Source organism: Aythya ferina, assembly GCF_964211825.1.
Source record: "Aythya ferina genome assembly, chromosome: 29".
NCBI classification, from domain to species: domain Eukaryota; kingdom Metazoa; phylum Chordata; class Aves; order Anseriformes; family Anatidae; genus Aythya; species Aythya ferina.
The window spans coordinates 2,461,330-2,489,017 of NC_140326.1; the positions used below are offsets into that span (position 1 = coordinate 2,461,330).

Below are 27,688 nucleotides of genomic sequence, written 5' to 3' on the forward strand. Positions count from 1 at the left end.
CACCCATCCCAGAGCCCCCCCGCACACAGCTTGGCTCCAAACGGGTTTTTTATTTTATTCTTTTTTTAATTATTTTCATTTTTTCTATTTTTTTTTCCTTTTTTTTTCGTTTTTCAGTTACACCGAGGGAGGAGGACCGACGGCGGCCGCTTCTGGCGTTGGGTGCGGGGCTCCCCCCCCCCCCAAACACCGACCCCAAACCTGGAGTTTTGGGGCGGGGGGGGGCTCAGGCTCGCCCCCCCACCCCCCCGGGGACGTCACCGCCGTCCCAGCACCACTCACAGTGGGGATGGATCCTGCCCTGCACTGGGATGTACTGGGACGTACTGGGACCCCCCCCCACTCCCCGACACGGGGTCAATTTGGGAATTGCCGGCCCTGCTTGGGGGAGGGGGCACTGGGGGGCCAGTTTGCAGCCCCCAGCCCCATCCCTGCCCCCCCCCCCGAGCTGCCTCCTCCCACCCCAATAAGACAAAATAAATAAATTAATCACAGAGGGGGGGGGGAAATATCAGCCCCAAAACACTGCCCCCCCCCACTAGCTTGTAGGATGGAGGGGGGGGGGGCGACCCCAAACCCCGTTGACCCATAAGGCTCCTGTAGGATGAGCAGCTCCCCAAAGGGGGGGGGGGGGCTGCTCCAGGAAGGATTTTTTTTTTTTTTTTTTTGGGTGGGGGGGGGCAGGGGGTGCTGGGGGGGGGCATGGGGCCGGTCCCTAACTGTCCGAGGAGCCCCCGTCGCCCTCCTTCAGCTCCTGGCTGCTCTCCACCTCCTCGGGAATGTCTTGCATCCTCAGGAAATCTGGGGGGGGGCAGGGGGGGCACACCGTCAGCACCCCCCCACCATCAGCACCCCCCCACCACCATCACCCCCCAACCCCTCTCATTATGGGACCCCGGAGCCGAACGCCCACCCCGTGGGTCACCCACACCCCCCCCCCAAATTGAATTTCGCCCCCTCCCCACAGCTTTTTTTTTTTTTTTTTTTTTTTTTTTTCTTTCTTTTTTTGGGGTGGGGGGGGTCAGGATTTAGGGGGACCCACCTCGGGGGCTGGCGGGGGGGGAGCGGCGGCTGCCCAAACCCTCGTCCTCCAGCAGCGCCTCCAGCGCGTCCTCGCCCTCCCGCAGCCGGGGGGGCTCTCCCCGATAATCCAGCTCGTCCCGGGGGCACGTGGCGAAAGCGTGGTGGTGCTGGAAGGAGAGGCCGGGGGGGCTGCTGCCGTGGCTCAGGTGCTGCAGGGCATGTGTTTGTGGAGGGGGGGGGACACACAGGGAGAGGGGGGTGTCAGCCGCAAGCCCCCGGACCCTCCCGGTGAGGTGAGGCTGGGCGCACGGGTGGCATGCGTGAGAAGCGACCCCCCCCCCAAAATGAATAGATAAAGTAAAATAAATGAAATGAAATGAAATGAAATGAAATAAAATAAAACAAAATAATAAATGAAATAATAAAATAACAAAAAAGTCCCTTCCCTTACCTCCAGGGGGGTGCGGCTCAGACGGAGCGCACTGCCGGCACACCTGTGCCATGCGTGAGCGCCACCCCCCGAATAAATGAATAAGTAAGTAAATAAATAAAATAATAAGTAAATAAAAAATAAAACAATAAGAAAATAAATAAAATAATAAGTAAAATAATAAAATAATAAATAAATAAAATAATTAAATCCCATCCTGTACCAGCGGGGGGGGTGAAGCCGAGCTAGTGTGTCGCCGGCACACCTGTGCCATGCGTGAGCGCCACCCCCTAAATAAATGAATAAGTAAGTAAATAAATAAAATAATAAGTAAATAAATAAATAAAATAATAAATAAAATAAATAATAAATAAATAAAATAATAAATAAAATAATAAATAAATAAAATAATAAACTCCTATCCTGTACCAGTGGAGGGGGTGAAGCCGAGCTAGTGTGTCGCCGGCACACCCGTGCCATGCGCGAGCGCCACCCCCCCAAATAAATAAAATTAAATAAATATTTTTTTTTTTAAAAAGCAAAACCAATAAAAACCTACCTGCGGGGGGGTGAAGCTGAGATACAGCGCGTCTCCCGCCGGCAAGCTCCTGCGCCGGGGGTCCGTTCCGCGGCGCCCCCGCGTGCCGCCGCCGCCCCCCTCCTGGCGCAGCACCGCCGCCAGCTGCCGCTGCGCCTCGTCCCGCTCGCGCTCCAGCCGCGCCCGCTCCTGCTCGCTGCCCCGCAGCCGCCCCTCCAGCCCCGCCGCCTCCTGCGCCCGCTCGTGGCACAGCTGCCGGCAGCGGGCCAGCTCCTCCTGCAGCAGGGCGTGCTGCCGTTGCAGCAGAGCCAGCTCCGAGCTGGGTCTCTCGCCCGGCCGCCCCGCTTCGCTCGGTGCCGCCGCCGGTGCCACCGGTGCCGCCGGTGCCGGTGCCACCACCGGTGCCTTCTCGCGCCGCTCGGCGCCCTCCTGCAGCCGCAGCTCCAGCAGCGTGTCCTGATGGCTCACCACCGCCTGCGGGAAAGTTGATTGTTTGTTTTTTTTTTTATTTTGGGGGGGTGGAGGGGGTCAGGCGGATGGTCCCCCCCCGTGCCACCCCCGTGCGCCCTTGTTCACCGTGCGCCCCCGTGCCCCGTGCGCCCACCTGGAGGCCGTGCAGCAGGGTGTAGAGGTTCATGAGCCGCTGGTTCACCTCCTGCGGGCAGAGGGAGCGCTCAGCCAACGTGGGAGGGGGCGTTTGGGAGGGGGGGGGAAACTGAGGCACGCTCGCATCGTGGGGTCTCCCCCCCCCTCCCCGTCTTACCTCCTGGGGTGCCCGCTGCAGGAGCTGGTTGCCGTTCCCGTCCTGCGGGGAGGAGCAGAGCGGTCACCCCGGGGTGGTCCCGGCATGGGGAGACCCCCCCCTCCCCTCCCAAAACGTGGCCCCCCCCAGCACTCACCCGCTGCCCTGCGTCCGAGTCCGCCCTGCAGAACTCCGGGGCGCCGTTGAAGCTGCCGGCGTCACCGTCTGCGGGGACAGAGAGGGGTGAGGATGAACGGGGTGGGTGGGGGGGGTCCCAGGGCTGGATCAGCCCCCCCCCAAACACCCCCCCCCAAATCCCAGGCTGCCCCCCCCCCGCTTACTGCTGGCGCCGGGGCTGGGGCAGCTCTCGGCCTCGGCGAGGTGGTTCTGGTCCCGCTCGCGCCCGGCGCCCGCCAACATCTCCTTCAGGCTCTCCACTGCGGGGACATGCGCCGTGAGCACCCCTGGGGACCCCTCCCCGTGCCTCAGTTTCCCCAGACACCGAGGCTGCGAGCTCCCGGGGTGGGCTGCGGGGTTGGGGTGTCCCCCCCGTCCCCCAAAAAGCACCTTCGCGGATGGCGTCCTGCAGCAGGCGCTCCCCCCGCGAGCCCTCGCCGGAGTCGGAGCGGAAAAGGGTGCGCGGGGCCAGGGTGGGCGAGGGCTCCTCGCAGCCCCCCGTCAGCGCCAGCATGTCGGCGAACAGCCCGACCTTCTCCTCCAGCAGCGCCGCGATCTTACGGTCGTGCTGCAGGATGCGGTCTGAGGGGCAAAGGGGAGGGGTGTGAGGAGGGGGCACGGGGATGGGGATGGGGAGATGGGGACACCAGGATGGTGACATGGGGATAGGGAGATGGGGACATGGGGACCTCAGGACATGGGGACATGAGGATGGGGACACAGGGATATGGGGACATAGGGATGGGGACATAGGGATGTGGGGATGGGGATATGGGGACACCAGGACATGGGGACACAGATTTGGGGATATGGGGACATGGGGACACAGGGATGGGGACATGGGGATGGGGATATGGCAATGGGGGGACACGGGGATGGGGACACAAAGACATGGGGCTGGGGATATGGGGATATGGGGACATGAGGATGGGGATATGGGGACGTGGGGACACAGGGAAATGTCACCCCCACCGCCCCCACCTTTCAGCTTGCGCAGGGACGCCTCGATCTCGGTCTCAATCAGCGGGAAGTCCTGGCGGCTGGGGCAGCTGCAAGGGTGATGGGGGGGGGGTCAGAGGGTCAGAGCACCCCCCCCAAACCCACCGCACCCCCCCCATAACCCACCACACCCCCCCCAACCCACCCCCAGGATCCTCATCCTGCCGCAGCCCCCAGCACAATCACCCCATCCCGGCCCCGCCGCGCACCCCACGGTCGTGGAGACCCCCGCGGGGACCCCCCCACCCCCTGGAAGTGTCGGGGCCGGGGGGGGGGGGGGCACTCACAGGCTGACGGCCTGCTGGATGAGCTTCATCCAGTTGTTGCGGTCGTCGCGGGAGGCGGCGTGCACCTCGTACATCTCGGGTGGCGCGGCGCTGATCAGGAACATGCCCTTCTCCTGGTTGGCGATGTCGCGCACGATCAGGTTTTGCAGCGAGATGACGGCCGGCTTGTCCTGGGGGGGGACACGGGGGGGGGGTCAGGGCACGCTGTCACTGTCCCGTGGGGTGCCAGCGGTGCTGCTGCAGGCAGGGAGGGGGGTTTAGGGGGTGTAAAGGGGGCTGCCGCGGCTCACCAGCATGGGGAAGGTGTACTTCTGGTCCTTCTCTTGCAGGAAGATGAGGACGTCGGTCATCAGCAGCACCAGGATGTCTGCGAGGAGGGAGCAGGGAGGGTGAGGGGTGCCCCCCCCAACCCCCCCCAACCCCCCCCGGGCACTGTTACAGCCAGGGTTGGCTTCCAGCATCCTGGCACCCTGCTCCCCAGGACCCCCGCTCCCACGACCCCCTGATCCCCATCCCCTGGTACCCCATTCCCTGACCCCCAGCACCCCCATCCCCTGCTCCCCAGCACCCCCATCCCTCGGCACCCTGCTCCCCCAACACCCCCACCCCCTGGTACCCCATCCCCTAGCCCTTGGCATCCTGCTCCCCAACCTCCAACACCCCCATCCCCTGGCACCCCACGTCCCCCAACAGCTCCATCCCCTTGTACCCTGCCCCCATCCCATCCCATCCCATCCCATCCCCATCCCCACCCCATATCCCCACCCCATCCCCATCCCCATCCCCTCCCCATCCCCATCCCCATCCCACCCTGCTCCCTCACCCCCCCAACCCCCAACCCCACACCTCCCCAACCACCCCCACCCCCTCCACATCCCCCCCACATCCCCAGCACGCCCCCCACACCCCCCCCAGCCCCCCACCCTCCCCCCAGCCCCCCCCACTCCCCCCAACCCCCCCTACTCTCCCCCCCCAGCCCACCTTTGAAGCGCCCGGCCGCCGTTTTCCAGAGCATGCACCCGCTGTGCACCAGCTTGCGCCGCAGGAGCTCGTCCCTGCCGAAGAGGCCGGCGCGGCTCTCCCACTGCAGCGGCGCCTTGGCGCGCCCGTCCACGCGCCGGTAAACGTCCCAGAGCCGGGCGTTCATCTCGCAGGCGTGCACCTCCTCGTTGACCCCCGAAATCAGCTCCTTCACCAGCGTCAGCGCCCGGGACAGGTCCGCCGAGTCGCCCTCGTTGTCTGGGGGTGCGCGCGGGAAGGGGGCGAGGGGGGAAGGTTGGAGACCCCTCTCCCCGTTGCGGGAATGAGGAGATCCCCGCCGTGCCCCCCCCCTCCCCGGTTACCTTTGGAGTTTTTTAGGATGCGCTCAATGAGCACCGGGTACTTGGTGATCCGCTGCGTCACCAGCAGGATGCACTCGGGCACGCCGTGGCGCCGGAGCAGCGGGGACCGTGCCATCCTCTGGGGGGGGGGGGGAGAAAGGCAAAGGGGGGGGCACGCCGTGAGCCGCATCCAGCCCCCCCCAAGGGCTCACCGCCACGGTGCAGGCGCCGGAGAGGGAGGGAAACTGAGGCACGGAGGTGGTGGGGGGATGCTGACCGGGCTCCCCTCCCCGTCCCCATCACCTCTCCGTGGGCACGGAGCCCAGAACTAGCAGGGGGGGTCCCCAAAACCCTGCCCCTAGCGCCCCGGGGGGGGGATCCCTGTGCCAAGGCAGCCGCGTGGGGACGCGCCCTCACCCGGACGAAGTGCTGGAAGCGCTTGTCGCGGGCGAGCAGGTCCTTGTACTCCTTCACCGCCTTGGTGTGCCTGCTGCAGAACTCCGAGTAGGCTTTCTTCAGCTGCTCCGCGCTGCTGCCCGAGAACTGGGGAGGGGGGCGCACGGGGAGGGAACCTCAGCGGGCTGAGCCCCCCCTCCTGGCACCGGCACAGCACCACTTGGCCCAGGGGGACCCCTCCACATCGCCCAACCTGGCCCACGAGGATGTCCCCCAGGCGGTTGATGACGAAGTTCTTGTTGCTGTCCTGGGCCAGCGAGTCGCGGCGGCGCTCCAGGAGCTGGGCCAGGAAGCGCTCGTGGATCTGGCTGAGCTCGTCCACGCAGGGGAAGATTTTCTGCACCGTGCCCGGGTCCAGCTGCAGCTCCTCCAGCATGGCCCTGCGGAACACGCTGCCCATGATCTTCAGCGTGCGCACGTGGTGGATCTCCGTCTGGATCAGCTCTGCCGTGGGGTGGCGGGGGGAGAGGTGAGAAGAGGGCAGAGCCGCAGCGTCCCGGTGCCCCCCCCGGTGCCCCCCGCTCTGTCCCCATCTCCGCAGCCTTGTCCCTGCGTCCCCAGCCTGTCCCCGTGTCCCCAGCCTTGTCCCTGCGCCCCCATCTCCGCGCCCCCCTTCCCAAACCTCTGCCACCCACCTGGGTCCCCTGCCGTGCCCCCGCCGCCCCCAATTTCTGCACCCAACCCTCCTGGCCCTTTCCCTGGCCCTGTCCCCTCATCCCTGCACCTCTGCCCTGTCCCTGTCCCTCACCCTGCCCCTGTGTCCCCCCCCCAGCTCTGTGTCCCCATCCCCACATCCCCAACCCGTCCCCGTGTCCCCATCCCCGTGCCACCCCACAGCCCGCGCTCCCCGCTCTGTCCCCACGTCTCCCACTTCTACCCACACCCAGGGGTCCCGGACTCTGAAACCCCCTTCCCCAACCCCCAGAGCCCCGTTTTGTCCCCGTGCCCTGTCCCCTCTCACCGTAGATGACGTCCTGGCGCTTCATCACATCCATCTTGTGCTGCTGCAGGAAGCTGTTGTCCACGGCCAGGCTCCACGAGTCCGCCTCGAAATCCTTCTCGTCCGTCTCAAAATCGCTCAGCAGCTGGTTGAGGATCACGTCGGGGCCTGCCAGGACCAGGGGGGGGCATTATTTGGGTGTCACCGGGGGGGTCCCGTGTCCTTTTTTTTCCCCTCTTGGGGGGGTCCCCACCTTCGTCGATGAGCGACTCGACGGAGAGCGTGCGGTTGCGCATGTTGAGGGAGTCGGTGGACTGGGACAGGATGCGCCGAATCCCCAGGGGAGACTCATCGTTCAGCGTCCTGGGGGGGGACACAGGAAGGAGGTGACACCCCCGGGGATGCCCCCTTGACCCCCCCCAGGCCCCCCCTTTTCGCCCTGCTTACCCCGCGATGTTGGTGGTGGAGACGCTTTTGGAGAGGGAGAGCGAGGGGCGGCCGCGGCGGGGGCCCAGCAGCGTCTGGCGGAAGCTCTCCGAGGGGTAGATGGCAGAATTGGGGCGCTCCCGGATGGCGGCTTGGGGGGGGGGGGGACACAGGGTTTCAGCACCACCCCCCACCCCCAAGCTGCCCCCACACACCCCACCCCCGCCACCCCGGGGACACCCCCATATCGGGTCCCCCCGCGTGTCCCCACGCCCCCATTGCGCCCTTGGGGGGGGTGTCCCCAGGGCTGGGAGCGGGATCCTCATCGGGGGTGGCCCGGAGCTGGCGGGGAGGGGCTGTCCCCGCGTGTCCCCCCCCCCCCACTAAACTCCTCCGCCCCCAGGACACGTCACGTCCCCCCCACTCACTCTTGTTGCGCAGCGAGACCGACTGCAGCGCCGAGCTGTTCTTCAGCAGTGCCGCTTTCTGTTGCTGCAGGGGGGGGCAGCAGAGGCGTCAGTGGTGTCCCCCATCCGTGTGTCCCCCCCCCCCAAGTGGGTGCCCCCCCGGCGGGTGCTCACCTTCTGCTTGACCTTGGTGCAGTTGGGCAGCGTGTCCTTGCAGCGGTTGTGGATGGTGACGTTGCAAGCTGCGGGACGGGGAGAGATGGAGGGAAAAGATTTGGGGGGGGGGGGGGGCACCCTCCTTGCTCCCCTGATCCCCCCCCCTCTCCCCCAAGGCTATGGGGACCCCTCCCCGGTCTTGAGAGCGATGGGCGCAGCTGCAGCGGGGGCCCGGGGATCCTCTCGGCCCCAAACCAGCTGCTGCTGGGCAGAGGTGGCCGCAGCGAGGAACCGCAGCTGCTGGCAGCAGCTGAGCCCCCGCAGCACCCCCGAGCCACAGCCTGCAGCACCCAGCAGGGTGAGGCACCCCGGGGTGCCGAGGAGTCCCCCTGCACCCCCCCGGAAAGGAAAGGGAACGGTTTGGGTATGCCCAGGAGCGGGATTTTCTCGCCAGGGCTGGCACCCGTTGCCTCTCCGCACCCCGTGCCCGCACCCCAGGGCACCGTGGGGCCGGGATTGGGGTCTGCGGGGGCTCTGCCTGCCCCGGGGAGGACCCCCCCACGCCCCCACACCACGATGGAGCAGCCCCAAAATAGCCACCGAGCCGGCAGCCCGCCCCGTCCTGCGGCACGGAGTGGGCGGCAGCGACCGCGGGGCGCGCAGCCCAACCCGCGGCTCCCAGTACGAGCCCCGACAGCCGGACTGGGGGCAACTGGGAGAGTCCCGCACCCACACCCAAACCCCGCAACCCCAAGCGGGGACACCCGGGGCACTCACTGGGGCAGATGAGAGCCTCCTTGGCCGTGATGCTCTTGTTGCAGGCGAAGCACATGGTCATCCCCGAGACGGTGATGGTGGTGAAGAGGTGGCCGTTGGTGTAGCGCGCGTCCTTCTCCTTGCCCTCCTTCATCTTCTCCTTCTCCTTGCTCTGCCCGGGGAGACGCGGCGGGCGCGTGACGGCGGGGCTGCGGCACGGCGGGCGCCCGGCACCCCCCGGCGCAGCAGCAGCAGCAGCAGCCCCCCGCTCCCTGGGGCCGCTTCTGCTGGCGGTGGCCAGGGTTGGGGACACGCGCGGGACCCCGTTTTCCCCCGTCGCCCCCCGTCCCGGGGGGTCCCCCATCGCCGGGCGCTGCCGCAGCCCCGGCGGGGAGCAGGCGGGTGCCGAAAAGCCACCCCGCTCGCTCGGCTCTCCCGTGCTTCCCATCATCCGATAACCATGACAACCGGGAGGCTGCGGGAGAAATCCCCCCCCCCCCCCGCCCCAGCACACGTCGTCCCGTTCCCCCCCCCCCCAGCCACCACCCCCCCGGCACCGCAGTTGCCAGCCCCAATGGGGATGAGCGGCGGGGGCCGCGGCGGGCGGGGGGCTGCTCCCCTGCGCCCACGGGGTCGTGGAGCATCGCCGGGAGCCGTGGTGGCGCTGGGCAGCCCTGCACGTCCTCACCCGTTAGCCAAAGTGCATGTTTTTCACCATTTAGCCCCAAAATAGGGCTTCGGGGGCCAGTTGTGCCCCTCCTGCTCTGCGGAGGGGGGGGGTCCTGCCTGGGGGACCCCCAGTGCCACCGCGGCCGCCCGCTGCTTGCTGCGGTTTTGGCCTCTCGAAAAAGGGAAGGGAGCTGCGGCTTCCTGAGCAGCTGCTGCAGGCTGCCCCGGCCCCAAACGTGCGGGGGGCCGCAGGGTGCCCCCCACAACACCCCCACTTTGTTCCCCCCCCCCCCCCAGTTAGAAGGCGCTGCCCCCCAGCAGCCCGGCCGTGCCGGCACAGAGCCGGCTTTGTGCGCGCCCAGCCCCGGCCGTGCCTGGCACCGGGGTGCCCGCGACGCACGCCCTGGCTGAGCTGACCCCCCAAAATCTGTGGGGGGGGGGGGGCAGCAGATTTGTGATGCCGAGCTGGCACCGAGGGGGTGATGGGGGGGTGAGAAGCAAGGGGTCTGCACCCCGCTGACACCCCCTCCCCGCATCCAGCGCAGCCATCCCGACGGAGAGGTGCCGGCGGCGGTCGCGGCGCGCACACAGGAGGCTCCCTAGGACTTGGGGGGGGGGTCCAAGAGGCAAAGACCCCCCCGCCCCAGGACAAGGGAGGCTGAGCAAGACGGGAGGGAGGCGAGGAGGACCGGAGGCACGGGCAGAACATCCCCATCCCCTCCCTGGGGACCGTTAGAGGATGCTGGGGGGGGTCCCGTGTGGCACGGGGTGGGGGGGCCGTGGTTAGTCCGGAGGCAGCAAGGGAGCCCGGGGGGGGGCTTCGGCGCTCACCCGCTCCCCGCGGAGGGGTCTCTCCGGGTCCCTTTCCTCCGGGAAGGGGGCGCAGGAGCAGCAGCACATCCCGGCCCCGCAGCCCCCGTGGCCACAACATCTGCCCCGCGCTCTGTGCCGCGATTGTTCCCGTTGTGTTGTTTTATTTTTTGTTGTTTGTTTGGCTTTTCACTTTTTTTTTTTTTTTAATCCTTTTTTTTTTTTTTTTTTTTTCTTTCTTCCTCCTTCTTTAAAGCGAAGGCCGCTCGGCGCAGAGCCGGGGGGGGAGGAAAAGGCCCCGCAGTTCCTGCGTCCCGGCCCCAAGCGCAGGAAACAAAACAGCCGGGAGACAAAGGAGGGAGGCGATTCCTCTTCCTGCCGCCGCCGGCCCCGTGCCCTTACCCCAGCGTGACGCCGGGGGCTGCCCCCAGCACCGGCCCCAACTGCGCCCCCGGCCCCACAGCCGGATCCCGGGACCCCCGTGGGCAGCGGGGTCGTGGCGTGACCCCACAGGGTCCACGTGGCCGGGGCCAAGCCCTAAAACCATCCTCAAGCCGTCGTTCCCGGATGCCCTGGTGATATTTTGGGGGTGGATCGCTGTTTTTTTTTTTTTTGTTTTTTTTTGTTTTTTTTGTTTTTCTTTATGCCAACGGCGCTGGGGTAAAAAAGGGGAGGTTTGGGGGGCAGCGGCCCCAAACCCGCAGCAGGGCAGGGGGTGCGCCTGGTGCTGGCGGCCCCGTGCGGGATGAACGGAGCCTTTGTGCAGGGCACTGCAGGGGAACACAGAGGGTCCCTGTCCCCGTCCCCGGCCCTGTCCCCGTCCCGGGGGGGGCGCTGGCACGGTGGGGACAGGGACAGCAAGAGGCATCCGGCCGGGGGCTCATTTTGGGGTGCTCATTTTGGGGCTGGGGGGCTGCCCAGACGGGATGCCCCGCTGCAGGAGCGGGGTCCCCACCCAGGGGATGTTGGAGGGGGCCGGATGTGAGCTATAAATAACCGGGGATGGGGGGGGACCGGGACAAGAAGCCACCACCCGCCACCGCCCCCGGGCTGAGCATCACGGGCGCATCCCCCAGCCCAATTTCGGATGCCCCCAAACACCCCCAGCTCCCTTCTGCCTGCCCCCAAACACAGTGGGCAGCCGAAATCCCGGACACCGAGGGTGCATTCGGGACGGGCACAGCACCAAAACCCCAGCGGGATGGGGTGGGGGGGTGACAACCCCCCAAAACGGGCAGGGAGGAGCCGGGCGTTGGAACAAAGGGGACGCGCTCGGACGCCTCCGGGCCTGAATTTCGGAGGGTCCCCGGCCACCAAAAACCCCACAGAGCTGGCGGGTGGGAAGTCGCTGTGCCAGGAGGAGAGCTTTGGGGTTTTTTTTTTTAGGGCAGTGCCGGCGGTGCAACGCCCACGGGGGGGTGTTATTTATGCTGGCACGGAGCGGGGCTCGGCCCAAGATAGCTCCAAGATAGCTCGCTGCTCTTCCTGCGCGCCCGCGGCTGCCTCCGTAGCTTGGTAACTCCAACCAGACCGGGGGAGGCTTCAGCGCGCTGACAACCCCAGCTGCCTCCGCCCCTGCCTTTTTGCCCCAAATAAGCCAAAAAAAAAATATATAAAAAAAAAATTCCCCCCCCATCCAGCCATGCGGAGCAGCCCCCGGCCACGTTTCGCGGCTCGGCGCAGCTTCTCCTCCTCCTCCTCCTCCTCCTCCTCTTCCTCCTCATCATCATCACCAGGGGATGGGTGCCGAGAGCCACGCGGGGCCCCCACCCTGAGGACGCGCGTTTGGGGAGCACCGACCTGCCCTAAAATGAAGGGGGACGAGGGAGGGGGGGTCCCCAGCTGCAGCCCCCCCTCCCCAAACCATCCCATGGAGAAGTCCCCGAAAGTCGCCTTCCCGGGGCAGGACGGGACAAAACAGAAGGAGGGGGCTCCGGCTGCCAGGACAGCTCCGACGCCCCCAAATGTGGCTGGGGTCCACATCGGCTGCGTCCCGGGGGGGGCTGGGGGAGCTGTGCCCCCCCCCATGCTCCAAACAAAGCCGGTTTCTTCCCGGCTCCGCAACAAAAGATGCCTCCGAGCCGCACGGGGCCCAAACGGCTCCGACACCCCCGGCTCCACAGAGGGAGGGGTCCCAAGCCCCCCCCCCCAAACCCAGCCATGAGCACAAAAGCCCCGTTATAGCCCCAAATTTGCCCCCCCCAGAGCGCAGCCGTCTCAGGTTTCCTGGCTGGGGGCGAAGCCGTGGGGTTTTATTTTGGGGAGGGGGCTCGGACCTGGTGCCGGACCCCCCCCAGCTCCCTTTTGGGGACTCAGGGCACAGCAGCATGGCGGGGGGGGGGCTGCCCGGCTGGGAGTCACCCCAAAAGTAGGGGTCCTGCCACCTGGGGGGGGGGGAAGCTGGGGTCCCCTCCGGGCTGCGCATCCCACCCAAATCGGAGGGGGGGCCCTTGGGTGGGTGCTGCCCCCCCCTAAACCCCCCCAAACCCTCGGGAGGGCCCCCCCCCGTTGCTGGGGGGGTGACAGCTGCCGGCAGCAGCCCGCGAGCAGCGCCCAGCCGGGGCCGGTGGCTCCTCTCCAAGCGCCTGGGATCCGTCACGGGGGGGTGTGTATGTGGGGGGGGGGCTTTAGGGAAAGGGGGGGGGGTCACCGGAGGCCCTGGGTGGGGCGAGGCGGGCTTTGAAGAAACTGCTTTCAAACAGAAACCGTCCCGTACCCCCCCCCGCCCCCCCCGTGCCTGCGTGCGCAGGAACCCAACAACCACTTCCCCCCGGCACCGGACCCTGGAGAACGCCTTTTTTTTTTTGGGGGGGTGGGGGATGAAACCCCCGGGGATGAGCCCCCCAGGGATGAGCCCTCCTGGAGCTGAGCCCCCCCCTCCTTTCATTGCCGGGACCCCCCCGGGGGTGAACAAAAAGACGCGGCCAAACTCACCCGGTGCCCTCCCCGTCCCCGCCACGCGCCCTGGGGAGCTCCCCAAAAAACCGCTCCCCCCCCCCCCCAATATTTGCATGGGGGTAAACTGAGGCATGGGAGGTGGGGGGGGGGAGCGGAGCCTCGCACGCTCGCTTGGCCCCCCCCCAGCCACACAAAGCCCTGCCAAGCCCAGGCACCAGCTGCCCCCCTCCGGCCCCCCCCCAGCCACCGTTTCGCCACGCCAGCGATTGCCAAATGCGCTCCGGAGCCCTGCTGTCCCTGTGTCCCCCCCCCCAGCGGCCGGGGAAGCGTTCCCTGGGGGGGGGGGGGCCGGCGCCTCGTGCCTCAGTTTCCCCCCCCCCCCCCGGGAACCTTTCTCTCTCCCCCCGCCCCCCCCCCCGCCGGGCTTTGTCTCCGCCGCGGCGCGGACAATGCGGCCGGGGACCGGAGCTTTCCACGCTGCCAAAACGGCGCCCCCGAGGTTTTGGGGGTCGGGGGGGGGCAATTGGAGTTGCCCCCCCACCCCCGTGTCGGTGTAGTCGGGGGGGGTCTCATTGTTCCTCCTGCCCACGCCGCGCACCGGGGCAGGATTTGGGTGCTCCGCGCGCATCCCAACCCCACGCGGGACACGGGGACACAAAGCCCTCCCCCTCTTTAAAAATCCCCCCCCCCCAAAACCACCACCACCAAGGGAACCGCACCCCGGAGCCCCCCCCCCAGCCCCCGACTCACCCGGGCAGGCTCCTGGGCTCCCCCCTCGCAAAGCAGCGGCGCTCGAAACTTCCCCCCCCCCCCCTCACCACGCGCGCAGCTGGGCGGGGAAGGGCAGAGCCAACCTCCGCGAGCCCCCAAAGAGGGAGGGGGCGGGCGGGGGGTGGGGGGGGGACACGACACCGACCACGAGCTGAGAACCCAAATCCCACCCCCGCCCCTTTCCCCAAACCCCTTCCGGACCCCCCCATCCCCCAAAAAAACCCCAAACCTTGGCCGCGCTCTACCTTGCTCCGCTCGCTCCTCGCCCGGGCCAGCGCCTCGATGCGGGACATGGCCGGGACCCTCCCGGTTCCCCCCCCCCCCTGACCCCCCCCGGTGGCCTCCGGCCTCCACCGGGCTCCTCCCTCCCGGGGGGCGGCCCCGCCGCGGGGAGGGCCCCTCCGGTGCCTCCGGTGCCGGCCTCGTGCAGCCCCCGGGGTCTTTGTTAAGAGCCGGGGGTCCCCCCAGGGCGCACGCACGGGGATAAGGGGTGGTGGCGGTGCCAAGCGGAGTCACTCCGGAGTCACTCCGGAGCGGTGCCCCGGGGTTTGGCCGGGCTCGGCTCTCGTGCCTCAGTTTCCCCTGCCCAGCTCTGGCTCTCCGAGCGGGCCCTTGGGCAGTCCCACAGCTCCGGGGGCTGTGGTCGGCGTCCCGCACCCTCGCTGGGTGACACCGGAGCCTCCGGCCCGGCCTCGGAGCCCAAATTGGACAGAAAAAGTCCACGGGGGCACCAAGCACACCGTTTTGGGGCGGTTTTATGGGGATCCAGGCGTCGGACCCAATGGTCCTTGTGGGTCTGTTCCAACTCGGGTACTCAGCAACGAAGCCCCCGGTGCCCCCGGTTCCAGCCAGGCTCGCCGCGTTCTCCCCGAGGGAGAAATGCCCCAAAAGCCGGGGGCGCAGCTCCCACCCCTTCACTCCTGGGGCACACATCTCATCCCCCCCCCCAGTTTTTGGCAGGAGCTGGGTCCCACCAAGCACCGCTGGCACACAGGGCGGTGATGCGCAGCGGTGCCAAGAGCTCAGGAAGTCCGGCTGGGGACGCATTTTGGGAAAATTCTGCTTTTTCCCCTTAAAACACCGACTTCAGAAAGGGCCCCAGCGGGAGAAGCTGACCCAATGCAGCTCTGGGGTGCTGCCGAGCCTGGAGGCATGGGGGGCACGGGGTTCGTTTGGGGCTTTACTGGAGCCCCCCGACCCCAGCTCGCTGCCAGGACCTCGCCACCCGCCAGGGACACTTTATCCCCGTGGAAATCGTCCCCCCCCTCGGAGGGGCGACGCAGGCGCAGAGCTCCCGGTGGCCCCGGCCTGGTTGATCATTAACTCGGGCCGGGATCTGTGCAGCTCCCCGGGGATTTGTGCAGCTCCCCCCCAGGATTTGCACAGCTCTGCCCCAGAGATAACGCGGCCGCGTTTCCTGGGGTGAAGGAGGCACGGGGATGGGAGGCACCGGGATGGGGGCACGGGGATGGGGGGCAAGGGGATGGCTCCGAGGCGCAGACAACCCTGGGGTCTGGTGCCACGCTCCCCATGGGGCCAGAAAAAGCCCGGCTGTGCCAGGCACCGTGGCCCCAAGGGATTAAATTGGGCGAGCGGCGGCACTTTCCACCGGGCACTGCTCGCTCCGGCCAGCCACTTCGTGCACTTTCAGGTTAACTTCGTGAAGTTTTGGGTTCACTTCGTGCCCCTCCGCTTTCCGAAATCCTCCCGGAGGATTTTGGGGCGCTCAGCCCCCCGCTGTCCCCACGCAGCCCTGGGGGCTCACCGTGGAGACAAGCGGCCCCTCGCCGGCGCGTCCCAGCCCGCGGCACTCGACGCTCACCAAGAGGAGCGGAGGCCGTGCCTCGAGCAGCAAGGCAGCGCCAGCAGCTTTGGGCTTAATCAATAACCAAAAAAATAAATAATAAAAAAACAAAACAAAACAAAACACGGGCGCTGGAGCCAGCCGGGGGGGTGCTGCCACCCCCACCGCATCCCATCTGAGCCCCGGGTGGGCGTCGGGGGCGAACGTTTGTGCTGGAGCCGCCGCGCGCTGCCCTCGCTCAGCTCCGGGGGAAAATGTTGGCAACGAGGGAGCAAAGCAAAGCTTTGCTTTCCCCCACGGCGAGGCCATGTAAACAGGGGTTTCCTCCGCGGCACCAACAGAGGGGGATTGTTTCCCGAGGCCGAGGGGCCGCCTGGCCCCGTGCAACGGCCCCGCAGTGGGGAAAAATTCCCTCGGGGCCGCTCCTGCTCCCCAATTCGGGTCCTGGGTTCTGGAGTGATGCCCCTGGGGAGGTGGAAACGGAGCCCAAACTTCAGCGCTCCCGGCCGGCGAGCGACGGCCTCTCTCTTAATTAACCTCTCTGGTAATTAACCGCTCCGTCCTTCAGCGCTTTGGCGAGGCAGCTGCAGACGTTGCCCCCCCCCGGGGTGGGCTCGCTCCCGGCGGCCTCCTGCTGCCGAGGCCGGGCTTGGATGAAATCTCCTGGCCGGGGAGCAGCACGAAACCCGTGCCAGGCGGCGGCGACGCCACCCGAGCCTCGTGCCACCAGAACCCCCCCGGGCGTGGGGAGGCCGCGGGCCTCCCTTAACCCCCAGCCCGGTTCCGAATTTCTCATTTCCTCCTCCTGTGGCCCCAGCCTCCTTCTGCTTCCCCCCCCCGCCTGCACCGGGGGCAGCGTCGGGGCGGCGTTTGGCGTTCGTGGTGGCGTTTGCTGGCAAATTCCCCCAAATCTCAGCCCGCTTTCGCCCCGTTCTGGCAGCACGGAGCCGGCCTCCAGCCGGACCCCGCCTCAGCCCCGCGCCTCCCCTCCGGAGCCCCAAAAACCGACGGAAGGAAACGGCGAAGGGGCGGCCGGCTACCCAGGGGAGCACCGGGTTTCCCCCCGCCGCCCCAACGGGGCAGGATGTGGCCGGTGGGGAGGCTCCAGTGGTGCATGGAGAGGGCTCGGTGCCCCCAAACCGCCCCCCTCCGCCCCGTCCCGGTGCGCTCGGGTCGGATCCGGGTGCTGGAAAGCCCCGCGGCACCGCGAGCATCACGTGGGGGGAGAGGGCCCCGCGTGGCGAGGGGGAAGCGGCGGCCGAGCGGGACGGAGCCGTAAAGAAGCCGGGAAGGGGGGGAGATGGGGTGGCAGAGCGGGGACCCCCCCTCGGAACCAAGGGGTCCCCGGTGAGGCCGCCACCATCCCCTCGCCAAAACCACAGCCGGGCATCGCCGCAGCGGGGACGAAGCCCCCACGGCATCGCGGGCGCGTGGGACTGCGCCAGACGGGGGCCACCCCTTGCCGTGCCCCCCAATAATCACCGTGCCCCCCAACCATCATCATGCACCCCGACCATCACCGTGCCCCCCAAACCATCACCGTGCCCCCCGAACCATCACCGTGCCCCCCAAACCATCACCACGCCCCCCAAACCACCACCACCGGCCGGATCGTGCCCCATGGTGTCGGGGGCTTTCCAAGCGGGGTCCCCGCAGCCTCTCCGAGCCCCCCGCCCGGCCGTGCTCCCCCCTCGCCGTGCCTCACCCTCGCGGCGGGACGGCCGTACATGGCTGCAGCTCCGCGGGAAGAGGCAGAGCCAGGCCCGCGGGCAGCGGCGAGCCCGGCCCCGGCGCCTGATTATTTTTCCTTCCTGAAATAGCTCAGCGCCGTCCCTCCCCTCCGCCGCCTCGCCGCTCTCGACGGCCGCGGCCCGACCCGCGCCCGGCTTCGCCAAACCCCTCGCGGCCCCCTCCAGACGACCCCCGGCTGCCTCACGGGGACCCCTCGGGGTCCCCTCTTTCGGATTTCCCCCCTAACGGTGCCACCGACCTCCTGCGCTCAGCCCCCTCCTCCTGTCCCCGCGGTGTCCCAAGGGACCCCCGTGTCCCCCTGCGACCGCGGCTCCGTCACCGCCACCTGATTTTGTCCCCCCCCTCGGCCACCGGCACCCCCCAGGGGGACACCCCGCAGCGCCCTGTGCCACCAACCCCAGCCCTGGAGGGGGGGGCTGGGACAAAGCCCCCTGTGTGTCCCTTTGTCCCCGTGGGGGCACGCAGGAGGCAGAGGGGCTCTGCAAATGCAACCCTGATACCCGCGGTGTCCCCGCTGTCCCCCCTGGGGGTGGCTCTGCCTCGCACCCCCGCTGCATCCCCATCACCCTGGGTCACTCAAGGGGCTGGTGGGGACGTGTCACCCCCCCAGGCATGGACATGTCACCATGTCACCCCCCCAAAAAAAAGGGACGTGCCCCCAGAGGCATCGGGACCGGTGCCAAAGCGCCACCAAACCCCTTCCCTTTGCCGAGCCTCCCCTTCCCCTTCTGGGAAAGCCAGGACTTCCCATCCACCTGCTGGGAAAGTCCCCGAGGAGCAGGCTTGGGGGGGGGACCAGGGGGGGTGGAAAGGCACCGGCAGCCCTTTTTTTTGGGGGGAGATGCGGGGGGGTGGGAGCTCGGCCCCGCTCCTGGTGCAGCGCCTGATGCAATCCCTGCGCGAAGGGCTCCGGCCCCGTCCCCTCCCCGCTTTCACAACAAAACTCTTGCCAGGCCGGCACGAACGGCCACGGCCTCTTTTCTGCCCTCCCTGCCAAAAAAAAAAATTAAAAAAAAAATAAAAAAAAAATTACAAAAACCACCAACAACAAAAAAAATCCCAAACGCCCGTTTCAAGCCGTTCGTTCGCAGCGTCGCGGCCAGCGGCCGAGCGGGGTGGAACGGGGACGGCTGCGGGGTTTGGGGGGCACGGGGAGCCGAGGATGGGGGGGATTTGGGGGGCTGCCAGCACGGGGGTGGCCGGGCCCTGGGTGATGTTCACAGCTGGCTGCTAATCCTCTGTCTGGGGAAGGCTGGGGGGGCCGGCAGGATTAATGGGCTCACGTCACGGCAAAGCCCCGCGCCGCTGGGGACCGGGTGGGGTTCGGCCCCAGAAGGGTTGGGGAGGAGAGCAAAAAGCTGTCACCCCCCCCAAGCTGCTGGGTGCAGCTCCGTGCCTCAGTTTCCCCCCGAGCTCCCATCCCCGGGGGCTGGGGACGCCTCTCCCAAAAAGCAGCTCCAGCAAAAGGGGCGCGGGGAGGCTCCTGCGTGCTCCCCCCCGGGGCGCCTCGACCACGGGGCTAGGATCCCGTCGCTGGTGCTACGGGTGGGAAGGGGGAAACTGAGGCACGGGAGGGAGGTCCCACAGGGGCCCTGCACCCTCCTGGTTTAATGTTGACGGACGTTTACTGGAAAGCAGCTGGGAGAAAAGCGGCCCAGATGAATGAGCGGCTGCAGGAAACCGCTCGGATGCGGCGGAGGAGCCCGGGGGAGGGCGCGCGGGCGGAGAGCTCAGCGCGCAAACAAGCGCCCGCCGCCAGGAAAAGCCTCATTTCCTCGGCCGCTGCGTGGGCCCGGCCCCACCGCCCGCAGCGTGGCCCCGTCCCCACCCCACAGCACCCGGGGTGCCCGCAGAGCTGCGGCCACGGGTCACCGAAGTGTCCCCGGCACAGCGGGACGAGGCGCAGCCGATGCCACCGGCACCCCCGGGCTGCTGCGAGGGGCGAGCGGCTTCGCACAGTGTCCCCCCCCCCCCAGCACCCACGGGCACACCCACAGCCCTCCATGTCCCCGTCACCATCAGGCCCGTCAGAATTGTGATGGTGCCAGCTGGTCCCTGGGGACATCGGGGGTGGCCGGGACGGGGGCGGTGGCGCAGGCACCGAAACCACATCCCCGGTGCCCGGTACCTGCCCCGTTGGCGCAGCTCCATGAGCGCAGTCCCGCTCCTGTTTCACCTCCTGCTGGGTTTTGGGGAAGGGGAAGTGTCCCAGATGCCCACCTAGAGCTTGGGGGGGGGTTCTGGGGGGGCAGAGTGAGCACCCCAGGACTCGCCCGGGCACCGCGCTGGGCGTACACGGAGCTTTTCCCCTCTCCGGACCCCAAAGACCCAGAAAGCAGCTGAGGATGACCTCAAGCAGAAAGGGGAAACTGAGGCACAGCATCCCCAAAGGGCAGCCGCCAGCGTCGTGGCTGCAGAGCCAGGAGCGAGCCCCCGTCCCACCCCAACCCCCACGCAGCATTTTGGGGACCACCCCACACCCCACCACCGCCCCGCGGCCTCGAGCGCCCGGCTCGAGGGGTCCCGGCCACGGATGCTCCCCCCCGCCCCACCCCAACCCTTCCTCTCCCCTTCATCCCCTTCCCCCTTACCTTCGTCTTCCCCGTCATCCTCCTGATGAAGCTGAGGGTTCGGCCCAGGGGGCTCCCTTCCCGGCTCCCCGGCTCGCCCGAGGCCGCCAGCTGCCCGCAGCTCCCGGCACCGAAGCTGCAGGAGGAGCGGGATCAGGCGCACAAATCCCCCTCTGTCCCCGGGGCGTCCGCGGGCCAGGAAATAGGGAGGAGCGAGCCGAGGCGCCGCGGCCCCCCGGCTTCTCCGGGGTGGCTGCTCCGTCGCAGCTGGACCCGGCACAGAGCCCTTCTGTTCGCTCCCCGCCGAGCCGGCCCCGCACGGGGGGCACGCGGGGACCCCCGGGGTGATGGCACGGGTCGGTGCCTGCGTCCCCTCCTCGGCCACCCCATGGCATCGCCTGCCCCACGAGGTCCAAGACGGGGCAGCCCCATGGTTATGGGTGCGTCCCCGTGGTTGTGGGGTGCCCCCTCCGAAAAAAAGCAGGGGGAGGCTCAGCACCCCCCCTGCTCCCCAGCTGACCTCTCCCCGTCCCTGTCCCCATCCCTGTCCCCGTGTGGCTCCCCGCCAGCCCCGTGTGCTGCCCTAATGAGGACGGGAATGGGCTGTGACAGGCGCTGGGGCCGCGGGGCCCCACGGGCACAAAGCGCCTCGAGGCCGGGTGGGGACAGCGCCGGGGGGGGGGGGGGGGCACCGTCCCCTCCGTCCCAGGGGGGAGGATTCTGCTCCTGGTGCCCCCCATCACGTGTGCCAGGACCCCACCGGCAGGGTGCAGGATTGCACCACTTTGGGGGCACCCCAAAAAGGGGCTGGGTGCTGGGGACACCGCCCGCACCCCCCTGCGCCCCCACACTCACCCGTTGGCCAGGCTCTGCTGGGAGGCGAAGGGGGAAATCTCTGCAAGAGACGGGGCCCGAATTAAAGGAGGGGCCGGGGTCCCGTCGCCCCAACACCCCCACCCGGCCCCGCGGGCGCTGGCACTCACCCACCGCGGGGGGGAAGCTGTCGATGACGCTGAGGGACGCGGATTTGGCGAGGGCGCAGCCGCCGGCGCTCCTGGCCCCGTAGACCTGCAGCCTCCGCGCGTCCTCCTGCCAGCAGGGACGGGGTTGGCATCACCGGGACCACCGGGATCACTGGGATCACTGGGATCACTGGGATCACTGGGATCACCAACCCCAGTCCCTGGGTGCAGGGCGCTGGTTGCCCTTTGTGGGGCCAGCGGGGTCCCCGTGCACCGTGCAGTCCCTGGGCTCACAGTTTAATTTCTCCCTCCCCAAAATGAAGCTCCCCCACCCCAAAAATAACGCAGCCCAGCCCTGGGGTGACGGAGAAGGCACCCGGGGCAGGGGCTCTGCTGGGCCGTCTCCATCCACCAAGGTTCTTGGGGTCCCCTGGCCTCGGCCCTGTGCTGCCACCATGGGGTGGCAAGAGGAGGAAGAAGAGGAGGAGGAAGAGGAGGAGGAAGAGGAGGAGGAAGAGCAGCATCTCCTACCTGCGCCCGCTGCAGATCGGCCTCGTCCTCCTCGTCCAGGGACAGCAGGGACTCGGTGCTGTGGATGAGGGGGGCTCTCCGGGGGTCCCAGCGGCGCCTCCCCAGCCCCTCCAGCTGCTCCGTGCTGGAGTCGATGTCGTCGGGGCTCAGCCCCTTGAGGCTCACGCTGTGGCGGGGAGGGGGGCACCCTGAGCTGCGGCACCCCGGGGTGGGGGGGCACCGGAGCAGGGCAGCCGTGGCATCGGTGCCCCGAGCCCCGTATCCGTGGGGCGAGCCTTGGGGTGCGCCGGGGGTGCTGCACGAAGGATCCTGAGCACCAGCGAGGGGGGCGCGGGGGCTGGTTTGGGGTCACGGGGTGGGGGCGCCGCTACCTGAGCTGGTCGTAGCCGGGGACCCCGCGCAGCTCCTTGCCCGGCTCCCAGCTGTGCCGTCGGAAGGGGTCCCGGCTGCGCATCGAGGTCCGCAGGGCACAGGCTCGCCGCAGCGGCACCCCCCGGAACCGGTCTTCATCCTCTTCATCTTCCTCCTCCTCCTCCTCCTCCTCGCCCCAGCTGGTCTCGGATTTGGGGCTGGGCAAAGTGACGGGCTCCAGGGCCGACATGCAGCGGCGTTTCTGGCCCGGGACCCCGCAGAGGGCTCCCTCGCAGGGGCCCAGGAAGATTTCGGGGCCGTCCATGCCCCGCTCAGGGCCGGGGCCGGGCGCTGCAGGATGGAGGAGCGGAGGTGTCAGGGATGGATGCAGACAGCCCGGCCCCGTTGGGGGGCACGGGGAGAGCTTGGGGTGGTCCCAACTGAGCTCTGCAGACCCCATCGGGCCCCTCCGACCCCACAAGCTCCAAGCAGACCGTGAAGCTGATGGTGGCCATAAAGAGGAGCCGCCCGTCCCAACCCCAAGCAACGTGCGGGGCCCCCGACCCCGCAGAGCGATGGGGAGGGCTCCCGGCCCCCTCCAGCCCCCCTCGACCCCCCCAGCCCTGCACGAACCCAGCCTGGGGGCTGCGCGGGTGCCCCTGGACGGCCCCCGGCTGTGTTTGCCCTGGCTCGCAGGAGCCGCCAGAACCACCCTCGCCTCGCCGCCGGTTACTCATTAAGCGCCCAGGAATTTGGCTGGGACGAGAGCAGCTCCTCTCCACCACGGCTCAGCTCGGGGAGGGGGGCCGACCTGTTGTGTCCCCCCCCCAACACCAGCAGCCACCGCAGGATGCACCCCGCGCACCCTAAGGTGCTTTGCTGCGCCTCAGAACCCCCCCAAATTTCACCCCTGCGGGGCTCAGCGCATCCCCTGGGAGCTGTTTCCCTGTGGGGAGGGCGCTCGGGGGCTTTGCAGGTGTTTGGGGACGGGGATTTGCCACCAGCACCCGGTCCCTGTGTTTGCTGGGGACAGTCCCAGGGCAGCAGCAGGATGGGACCCGCGGTGCCGTTAGGGTCACGGAGCCATCGGCACCCCCCGGGCTCCAAACCCTGCCAGCACCCCAAACCCAGAGCTCCAACCTGTGCCACCCACCCCTGCCCAGGTCCCCAAAACCCCAACAGCAACGGGCACAGAAGGTCTGGGGGGGTCCTGGGCTGCACAGCCACCCCCATCCCCGACTCACCCCGCTGCGCCCCGGCCCCGCAGGCAGCTCTGCCCAGGCCAGGCAGGGAAATGGGATGAGCTCAGGCGCTTTCCTGTTTTTCCATTCCCAGCCCCGTCAGCAGATAACAAAACTTCCCGTTGTCTGCCCGTCACCTGCCCCGCGGGCTGCCCGGGACGGGACCCGACCAAGCGAGGGGCTTTGAGAAATGCAGAAGGATCAAGGAATAAGCCAAGAACTGCTCCTGCCCGGCTCTGCTCCCGGCGCAGCCTCGTGGCGAGAACAGGCAGAGCCGGAGCACCCCCGAGCTGTGCCCTCAGCTGGCAATTAACACGGCAATTAGCAGAGGCTGAGCCTGGGATGGGGCGAGCGTCCCCAGCACCCGTGGCGAGGGCACGTCCCGAAAGGGACCTGGTGAGGCTGGCGCTGCTGGCGCTGCTGCCACCCCTGAGCAGGGCTCGACCCAGAGGCCAGCGGGTGATTTGTGGCCTGGAGGGTTTTGTGAAGGTGTCGGTGCCCGGAAAAGCACCCAGAAAGTCCCAAAACTTCTTGCTTTTGGGAAAAAAAGCGGCCGGGGACCTCGCGGCGCGAGCCCAGCCTCCTGCACAGGGGCTGGCAGGAGCCTGGGGGAAACCTCGCGTCCCCCAAAGCGATGGAAAGGGGGGGAAAACCCAACCCTGAGAGCAACCCTCGGGCATCAGCTGCCACCGCTTGCACCGCCGTGAACCCCACCAGCCCCACGTGCACCCCGTCGGCACGGGGACCCCTTGGGCAGCCTCTCACCGGCACGGCACCGGCACTGCTCGGTGTGCCGGCGAGGGGCCAGCTCCTCCTGAGGTCCCCCTCTATCAGGGACGGGGGTTTCGGGGGGCTGCCCCCGCACCCAGCCCCTCGCCTCGGTGCTCCTCCGTGTCCCCTGGGTGCTGGGGACAATGCTTTTTCCCCGGATGCCCCGAGTGCCAGCAGGGCAGGAGGGAATCCTGCGCCACAGCGCACCCAGCCTGCGCCTCCAGGCATCTCCCCCAGCCCTTTGCACCCAGCCGGGGCCAGGTCGCAGTCACGGCTCGCGGGGGAGGAAGCAAGAAGCAAACTCGCTCCCAACGCCTGCTCCAGCCCCAAATCCTCGCCGTGGGGACACCGAGGGGCTCGTCCTTGGCTTGGGAGCATGCAGCAGGTGAAGGAGCCGCGTGCCAGCACGTTTTGCTCTCCGGGAGGAGCTGCGTTCCCCGGCACCGGTGACCACCGACCACCAGCGCCTTGTCCCGGGGCACCCAAGGGACCCTCGCGCCGGCTGCAGGATGGGGAAACTGAGGACGGGCAGCAGGCTCCAAGGTCCCGACACCGAGCTTGGCATCGAACCCTCCTGGCACCACGGGGGGGGCTCTGGAAGTGGGGATCTGGGGGTCCCGTCCCCGCGCTCCCATGGGTGCAGCCGCGGCACAGGGAGAAGAGGAGGGGAAGGCACCAGCACGGGGCTGGGAGGACAAAGGGGACGGGTGCCACAGGGCCCAGGAGCGGGGTGGGGGTGGCCCCCGTGTCACCCCCAGCTCTGGTTTTCCCCCCTGGAGCACCCCCCGGGGTGCTGGGGACGTACCTGTCGGCGGTGCCGTGGGGTGGCCCCATGGGACCCGGTGGTGGCGGTGGGCGATGCCGGGCGGGTACCAGCCCTGCTCCCAGCTCCCCACCCGGAGCTCCCCTCCCCTGTCCCTGCCTCTTTCGCACACTGAATAAACCAGGAACCACTTGGCAAATCAGCTCCTCGGGCCTGTTAACCCTTTGCCCTGCACCGCTGCCGATACTGCGCCGCCCGGCACCGGAGCACCCCAATTCCCAAGGGGCACCCCCCCCGAGTTCGGCTTCGCCTCCCGTTCCTCCCCTCTCTCCACCACCCGCCCTGGCTCGGCGCGGGGCTGCGGGTGCCCTCGGCACGGAGCTGCCCTCCAGCTCTGTCATTTTTCGGGGGTCAGGAGCAGCCTGGGGGGGCCCTCCGGGGGTCCGGGCTGCTCCTTTGGGGCTCCCAGGGTCCTTCCCGCGGGAGCTGGGGGCGCACGGGGCTGGGAGTTACCGCGGAGGGGTTGCACCACGGGCAGGAGCGGGGCAACCCCGAGGCAGAGCAGCGAGGATTGACGCCCCCTGCCTCAGTTTCCCCATCCTCCAAAGCCTTTTTCCCCCCTCCTGGGCACCGGGGACCACCCTGGGCACCGCGTGGCTCTCCGACCCTACCCACGGTGCTGCCAGCTCCGGGCTGAGCTCGAGGCTCTGGGGTGCAGAGCGGGGCACCCATGGGTGCGAGAAGCGGGTGGGGGCGGCTCGTTTGTGGGGTGACTCAGGCCTGAGCCGCCGCGGCGCTGCCCACGCCACCCTCTGCTCCCCACCACCCCCGTCCTCCACCGGCACCACCGGAGCCCAGGCGATGCCCCCTTGGGGCAAACCCTGCCCCGCCAGACCCAGAAGGGCTGGAATTCCCCCCAAAAAACAGGGAACAAACTGCTCCTGCTCCAAAGGCACCCGTGAGCCACGGACACCCCCCCGGTGCGTTTAATCCCCCATCTGCCAGAAGCAGCCAGGAGGCTCGGGAAGCTCTGCCCGCACCGTCCCGGAGCTGCCGGGGCACGGAGCACCAGCTCAGCAGGAAAAAAAAAAAAAACACAAAACAAACCAAAAAAACCCCCCCTGCGCCTCGGGGTGCGCATGGGAGCGGGGAGGGCGCTCGGTTTCCACCCTCGGGTGGCACCCGGACCTTTGCGCCGTGCGCCGGGGAGCGGTGCCAGGAGGTGGCACGCACCTGGGGGCAGAAAGCGCGGCCGCTGGGCTCCTCCTGAGGCAGCTCTGGGTGCGAGCCCGGGGCTGTAGGGCAGGGACAGCCCCTGCCCAGCTCCTTTGTGGGTTTTGGGGTGCACGGGAGCCCCGCGGCCGTTTGGGCTCCTCGTTTTCCGAGCCCAGCGCCACGCGGAGGCTCCGCAGGCCGGGGGGACCCGGGGCACCAAAACCAGATCGCTGCCAAGATTTCCAGGGGTTTTCTGGATCTGGTTGGCAGGGTGTGGGGTGTCCTCACCCTAGAAGATGCCACGGGGCTGGAATTCGGCTCCAGCTCCGGAGCCCCGCGAGACGCCAGCACCGGGCACGCCTGAGAGCGGCGCTAGGAGGACGCGAGGCTCGGAGAGCGACGCTGGCAGAGATCCGACACGGCCACCAGCACCGTTTCCAGCAGCCTCCCAGTACAACCAGCCCCGTTCTGCCCTCAAAAACCCCGGAGCCGAGCTGCCGAGCCAGGCAGAGAGCATCCCGCAGCAGGAGCAGCCTTACCTCTCGGCCTCAGGACGAAAACCCCGCTGCTGAGCACATCGCCGCGGGCTGCGCCAGCACAGAGCCCCCCCAAAACCCCTCCTCGCTGGCACCTTTCGTGGTTTTTGGGCTCCCCCCCCTGAACCCCGGCACGAAACAAAGGCAGCGGCCGGCGGCGGCGAAGGTTGGGGCGAGGGGGTGAGGAATCCCTCAGCCTGGAAACATTGTTCGGGTAACAAAGGCGCAGTGTTCGCTCCGCCACGGCCCCGGATTGCTCGCCACCAACACCGAATTCTCGGCCGCCACCACCGCCGCCCCCCCCCTTGGGTGTGTGTGTGTGTGGGGGGGGGGATTTGGGGGTCCGATCGGGTCCGACCCCGATGCTGCAGAGCCTGGTGAGGGCACCAAAAACCCTACAAAGCCCCTGCCCGAAACTTGGGGCCAAACCAACCCCGCTCACCTTGTGCGGGACACGGGGCAGAGCCGCCCCCCACGCGTCCCCCCCGTCCCTCTGCCGCTTATTTCACCCAGGGGTTTATTTATAAAGGTATTTTTGAAGGAGTTGAAGGATAAAAAAATATACATATAAATTTGAATTTATATATAAAAAATATAAATTTGAAGGATTTATTGGGGAAGGTGTTTTTCTGCCCGCTCGCCCCGCAGCTGCTTCTTTCTGGAGGTGCCTCCGGGGACCTGTTGGTAAAAAATAAATGAAAAAGGAGGATGCTGAGGGGCGAGCCCCCGGGGGGCTTCACGGCAAGGAGAACAAGAAGGGGGCAGCGGAGCACGAAGAGCTCGGACTTGGCAGCGGTGTCGGCGGGGGGTGTCCGTGAGCAGTGCCCCCGGGACCCCCCAAATAGCGCCCGAGGAGCGCGGCGATGGCCCAGGCAGGGCAGGAAAAAGCAAAGTTTTCCCCCCAGGGGTCCCTCACAGCGCCCCCGAGCCCCCCCCCGACCCCTGCAGACCCCCCCGGGCTCCCCCTCCAGGAGCCTCCTCGACTCCAGAACCCCCTCCCTTGCCCCCCAGACCCCCCAGTGCCCCCCTCCAGTGCCCCCCCCCACCCCCAGGACCCCCCAGTGCCCCCCTCCACAGTTCTCCCCCACCCCCAGCCCCCCCAGCCCCCCCTCCCCAGCCCCCCAGCCCCCCCAGTATCCCCTCCATGGCCCTCCCCCACCCCCAGGACCCCCCAGTGCCCCCCTCCATGGCCCTCCCCTGCCCCCCAGACCCCCCTCCCCAGCCCCCCAGACCCCCCAGTGCCCCCCTCCACTGCCCTCCCCCACCCCCAGACCCCCCAAAGCCCCCCTCCCTTGCCCCCCAGACCCCTCACTGCCCCCCCCAGTGCCCCCCCTTGCACCCAGACCCCCCAGTGCCCCCCTCCACGGCCCTTCCCCACCCCAGAG

The 27,688-nt window shown here is 68.1% G+C and overlaps 1 protein-coding gene across 7 annotated transcripts; it reads right to left on the minus strand.

The window, feature by feature from the left end:
• Positions 1-45: 45 nt before the first annotated feature.
• ARHGEF2 (Rho/Rac guanine nucleotide exchange factor 2) lies at positions 46-24,698 on the minus strand. 7 transcript variants are annotated; one of them, XM_084500491.1, is made up of 27 exons: positions 24,595-24,698; positions 21,798-22,128; positions 21,427-21,592; positions 20,917-21,022; positions 20,789-20,828; positions 19,955-20,069; positions 8,681-8,831; positions 7,922-7,989; positions 7,769-7,832; positions 7,362-7,491; positions 7,168-7,277; positions 6,936-7,082; positions 6,168-6,418; positions 5,936-6,061; positions 5,540-5,657; positions 5,178-5,435; positions 4,487-4,563; positions 4,197-4,366; positions 3,892-3,959; positions 3,301-3,492; positions 3,075-3,170; positions 2,891-2,958; positions 2,755-2,796; positions 2,596-2,646; positions 2,013-2,465; positions 1,043-1,190; positions 46-801 (listed from the first exon to the last, which is right to left on the minus strand). In XM_084500491.1, the coding sequence occupies exons 2-27, from the start codon at positions 22,100-22,102 to the stop codon at positions 716-718; spliced, it is 3,606 nt and encodes a 1,201-aa protein (XP_084356617.1). In that variant the 5' UTR covers positions 22,103-22,128; positions 24,595-24,698; the 3' UTR covers positions 46-715. The 7 variants fall into 7 exon arrangements, with proteins under 7 accessions (XP_084356617.1, XP_084356616.1, XP_084356618.1 ...); XM_084500490.1 differs by having other exon boundaries at positions 1,043-1,232; positions 24,595-24,697; XM_084500492.1 differs by lacking the exon at positions 1,043-1,190 and having other exon boundaries at positions 24,595-24,697.
• Between the last annotated feature and the right edge of the window lie 2,990 nt (positions 24,699-27,688).